General features: G+C 40.9%; 1 protein-coding gene across 4 annotated transcripts in view; it reads right to left on the reverse strand.

Moving 5' to 3' along the window:
* The window catches only part of FARP2 (FERM, ARH/RhoGEF and pleckstrin domain protein 2), an 89,399-nt gene that overhangs the window by 83,207 nt on the left and 1,001 nt on the right, over positions 1-5,191 (reverse strand). For all 4 annotated transcript variants that reach the window (XM_085311158.1, XM_085311157.1, XM_085311160.1 and 1 more), the window contains exon 2: positions 939-1,174. In XM_085311158.1, coding sequence (XP_085167284.1) covers positions 939-1,142 — 204 coding nt within the window. In that variant the 5' untranslated portion in view covers positions 1,143-1,174. The remainder of the gene's footprint in view (positions 1-938; positions 1,175-5,191) is intronic.

Here is a 5,191-nt window from a genome sequence, read left to right on the forward strand (position 1 = left end):
AAAAAAAAAAAAAAAACAGATTTTCACGTTCAAGACTGGAACAGCTGGACATCAATCTGTAGAATACACCTCACAGAAAAGCCACTATTTCCTTAGAGCTCTGTAGACATTTTTCTTATTCCATTTGGTAAAACCTGTTTAAGTGTATGCAACAAGTTAAGACTACAAGTACTAATTATAAAGGCAATTTTACACTAACGTAGAATACCTGATAGTTCAAGTATCCTGACTAGAACAGAACTGTTTTCTAACAAAAGGTCTTTAGGCAAGCTAAAATTAGAGTCTGAGGTTCACCTTGGGAATGAAAGAAGAATTTGAAGAACAAAGTACTTTCCTCTTTTTTTTTCTTTTTTACTATAAAGCCACCCCATTTGAGTGTGATTTGTTTGTATTTCTTAAGGCAGCTTCCTTTGATTGCTAAGAAAGCATACTGATTTTCAGAAATGCTGTACTCCCTCCAGCTCCTCCTGCTCAAAATGCAGCACCAGACAAAAACTTTTTAATTTAAAGAAGTTTACTTGAAGAGGATACAATCCATTAAAAACATTTATAACAACAATAAAAAGTTTTTAAGTCCTTTTGTTTCCCTATCTCCAAATTAACAGAGTTGCATATGGCTCAGGAAGCAAGAACAGTTTGGCAGAAGATACCTGGTATACCCCAATGCAATAAACAGTCAAAAACTGTTACTGTATGCGCTTGTATTCAAATAAATGTCTGTTAAAACACACTAATAATCTGTTGCATATAAAAGATAAAAAAAAAAAAAACACAAGAAGCACTACTCATTTACCTACTCGTAAGCAGGGCAGTTCCCTACAAGAATCTTTATTTGAATACTGCTTCAAAGTTTCCCTGCTGCTTGTGGTAGCACATTCTGTAAGCTTTACATTATCTGAAGTTAAGTGTACTTGAAATCGAGTTTAAACCTCTCTTACCTCAATGTCAAGTACTTCCACGGTGTTGTCCAACATCTTTATTTTGATCTGTAGATCCCTCTCATGCATTTTGGCAGGGGATAATGCCATCGCTGTAGAGAGATTCTGTCCCGGCTCCAAGGTACTCACTCCAGCATTCTTCTGGACACCCAAACGAGAGCCAGGAGTCTGCAGAACTCTGTATGTTCCTTCTATCTCTCCCATTTTTCAACAGTGAGCGAAGTCTAAGAAGAAACCTAGAAGAAAACAGAGAATTACAGTCTGAAAGATAGACCATAAGAAAATGCTATCCAAAGAAGAGTAGTCACATGTGAAGTCCTTATTTAATGCTCTTCATCCCACTATCAAAGCCAGTAAAATTTGATCAAACTCTGCTCAAAAATCCAGCTGTTGGAAAGAAATATAAGTGGCAAGGGAAAAAAAGAAAAAAAAAGAAAAAGAAAGCTACTCCAAAACACAGTAAGGAAACTAGATATTCAAAACAGCCACCTGTATGTTCCCTCCCTCTTTACACACAGGCACTTTTTAAACTTCTTGATTGATGAATTTTTCTTCCAATCTCACTCCCTAAACAAGCCATAATAAGTACTGGTGACAGCACAGGAAAAAAAACATCTGCAGCAGATACTCAAGGGTAAAGCAGGACTCTTCCTTTCAATGGCACCTAACCATTCAACGACTCGGCGATGAAGTCAGCCCACACCCTGAGATAACAGGAACAACTAACTTTCTTCATCCCTTAAAACGATGACTCATGCAAAGTTGTAACTATTCCAACCAAAGCCAGCAGTTCAGAGCCCTCATGCTGTAGATTTCTGGAGCAGATAATAGTTCTAATCTTATTAGCAAACCTGCACCGTACCCAGATTAAGTCACTGTGCAAAAATCTCAATTACCGAAAAGTATTGTAGTTCAAATAGGCCAGTCCCTACGCAACGCTTCTTACTTTCATGGGTTGGTGACAGTTGTTGCAAGCAGAGCAAATGTTTAATTTGACGCGGGAGGAGGATCAAAGTTGCTGTTTGTACTCTAGCCCAGTTCTGCAGGGCCGAACATTTGATGCCATGTGCTGTGTGAGGAAAGGGACACAGAAAGGGGGAACAAGGGGGAACAAACTCGGTGATTTCCAGTCCTCAGGCTGCTAGCCTGTCTGAGAGAATAATACACCACCTCTCACTCGCTCTAAATCACACTATAAACCACAGCTTCAAAGGGCAGCTTTAGCAATTAGGGACTCTTTTAGCATGCCAACACTCCAGTTTTTCGTAACCACTCCTGCTATACCTGAAATTGCAATGGCTGGGTACACAGAAAGAGCACTATGGAGTCAGGGTGGCCAACAACTTGACAAACAGCAGATGAGCTGCAGGTGTTTCAAAACGCTCTCAGACCCCGTATGCCCTTGCTTCTCAGTGTGTTTCTCCCTAGCTCCCTCTCGTCCTGGGAGCGCTCGCAACCTCTCCCCAGACCACAGCAGAGTCCATTCGAAAAGGAGGTGCACGTGCTCGGCCCACAGCGCCTCCAACGCAGCCGCTCCCCTACGCTCACCTTTTGTATTAAGGAATTGGCAACAACTTGCAAAGCTCTCAGTACAACCTGCACACCGAAACCAATAGGTTCCTCCACACATTTTTGGTTGTGTTTCCCAAATTCCACGCTACATCCGAACAATGAAAGGTATGTGGAAACTCATGTTTGGACAGTTGGACATCACTGGCACATGACCAAAAAAAATAAATCAATGAAGCATTAGACATTTGTTTTGTAATAAAGTGCTTTGTCTAAAAAGGAGAAAGGCGAATCATGAAAACATTCCTTTCTCCTGCACTGAGCAGGTAGGAAGCTTGCTGTGTGGAGTTAAACGGAGCTAACCTTAACTGTCATTTAAAATTAGTGAGCTTTTTTTTCCAAGGTTTTACTCTTTGTGCATGCAAAGAGAACATGAAACAAGATAGGTCAAACATTTTCTTCCTGACCTGCTGTCCAGAGGATTTCAGCCTCCCCCCTCCCAACACACACACACACACACACACACACACACTCCTCCTTTCCTTTTTTTGGACTTGCAGATCTCCACAGGGATGAGCTTCTCACCAGGAGTGTAGATAAATGCCTTTGTAGTATAATTACACCTACCAAAAAGCTTGCTTTGATTAGAGGTCGTTCTCAGAACTCATGCAAGACCTGCCTGAGCAGCACAGTTCAAAAGTCATCACAGTAAAATAACGTCAATCTTTCTACCAGTGGCACACAGAGCAAAAAAAGCATTAGAAGGACGATCTCAAGCTAAGAAGTACAAATATACTGCCTGCTAGCTGACCTACTGGTTTTCTTAATGACAAATTAGCAAAAAGTTGTTCCTCACACCTTGCTTCGTCCATACCATTCCAGTGTACTTCCCGGTTCATGTGGCCACTTAGACGCAGCAGAAAAGATAAACTTCTAGAATGTAATTTTTAAAAGCACCACGACAAAGATCAGCAGACCCACCTGCACAGGTAACATCCCTAACTACTAATCTGCAAAGAACCCAGAGCTCGGTTTCATAACATCGCTTTGAGACTGTTTCACTTACAAGCATACTGAGTTTTTACTACTACTCAGAAACTTCAAGCGACTGAAGTTGCAACAAAACTGCACTTACAATTAGCACTCCATAAACACGTTCATCCTGGTCTGAATAAAAGTGACCAGAAGGAACAGACACTTCACGTATTCAGAATGAAAGAGACTTGAACAGTGGCAGCTGTTGGAAGTGGGGAAAAAGACAAAAAGAAAAAAGAAGAAAAAAGAAGACTTCAGACAGACAGAAGGTGACTTAACAGTGTCTCCTGCAGCTTCCACTTCAGCTGAAGCTAGTTGGTTCTGGAAAGCATACAAGACACACAATTCAACTCCAAACTAAACTAGAAGTTCCTGGGTATTTTTACTCACTGCAGTGACAAGCCAGAAGAAACCAAAGTCATTGCAAATGGAAACTGCAGATGGCAACGTCCTTCCTCACAGGTGTTAACAGGAAAAGTGAATTCAACAGGAGGCAGAGCCTCACATCTTACTAATGACACACTCCTAAGAATATTTTCCCTTAGACCAGTCCCCAGCCTGAATATATTCAGGAGATTTTGAAGGTCTAAAAAGGGTCTAGGCAGAAAATAAAAGATGTAGAAACCAACCACACTTGTCCAGAAAAGAATTTCCTTATTTCTGGCAAAACATTTGTGAGCATCTTTCTATTTCAAAAGTAGCTCCTTCCTGCTATGTTGTACTAATGCTTTTACAATTATTAAAAAACCCCAAACAGCCTGGCCTACTACAGCAGCCCCTAAAACTAAGAGCGTGGGGCAGTACTAACCAACCCAAAGCTCAAGTCAAACTGCAAGCACTGGGAAGAGACGCTCTACTTGCTCATCATTGGATGCTTTCTACGTTCTGCAAGAGAGAGCCTCCCACTCTGGGCAAGCCAGAACAAGGTCTCATTTACATTGTCACCAATACAAAGTGCAATGTTACCACAATATTAACAGTCGTAAGAAAAAGATCTTCCTTATAGGCACCCACCTTCAGCTTGTTCGCCTATCCCTATAATTTCCTTTAGAAAGACCATCACTCTCAGCCACAAGTAATTCTGAAGGAGCAGCCAGTAACAAAGCTTTAAAACTTCACGTAGCTATGTACTTCTTGTCTTTCTGGAATTGCTTCAAAGATGCAATAAATTTTATCTTTTCCTTTGATGGAATAAATTCACTTTTCAGAAGCTAGACAGCACCTTCAGGTAGCAGTAAATCTGAAAAAACAGCTTATACCTGAGAAAGTGCCTATGCAAGATACCAAGGTTTTCAAGAGAACTCACTTGAATACGGTATCTTTTGGTCAGTGACTAAAAGAGGTGGCCACTAAGATGCTTCACCTTTAGCCTGTAAAGAGTTTACACAGAGCACTAATCTGAAGCAAACCAAATTTCCCTGATGCAAAGTATGAAAAGGGTAATTCATGCCTCCCTCACACAAGGAATTCCAGAAGACTTCCCGACTGTGAGATACCTGAAGGATCAGTGAGAGTACTCTCAGCAGGAGACAAGGCAGCTTCCTTGGCTAGCTCTCAAAACAGGTCCCTAAAAACCATTGCCTTCAGTTCACCAGTTTTTCCACAAGCTTTTATCTTTTACTATTTTTACTAGGTAAAAACCACACATAAAGATTACTAAATGTTATTTCCAAGCCACACTGCCAAGTCAACAACAACTGATGCTTCAA

This window comes from Rhea americana, unplaced genomic scaffold (genome assembly GCF_003343005.1).
Source record: "Rhea americana isolate MKP2758 unplaced genomic scaffold, rheAme1 scaffold_334, whole genome shotgun sequence".
In the NCBI taxonomy this organism is placed as follows: domain Eukaryota; kingdom Metazoa; phylum Chordata; class Aves; order Rheiformes; family Rheidae; genus Rhea; species Rhea americana.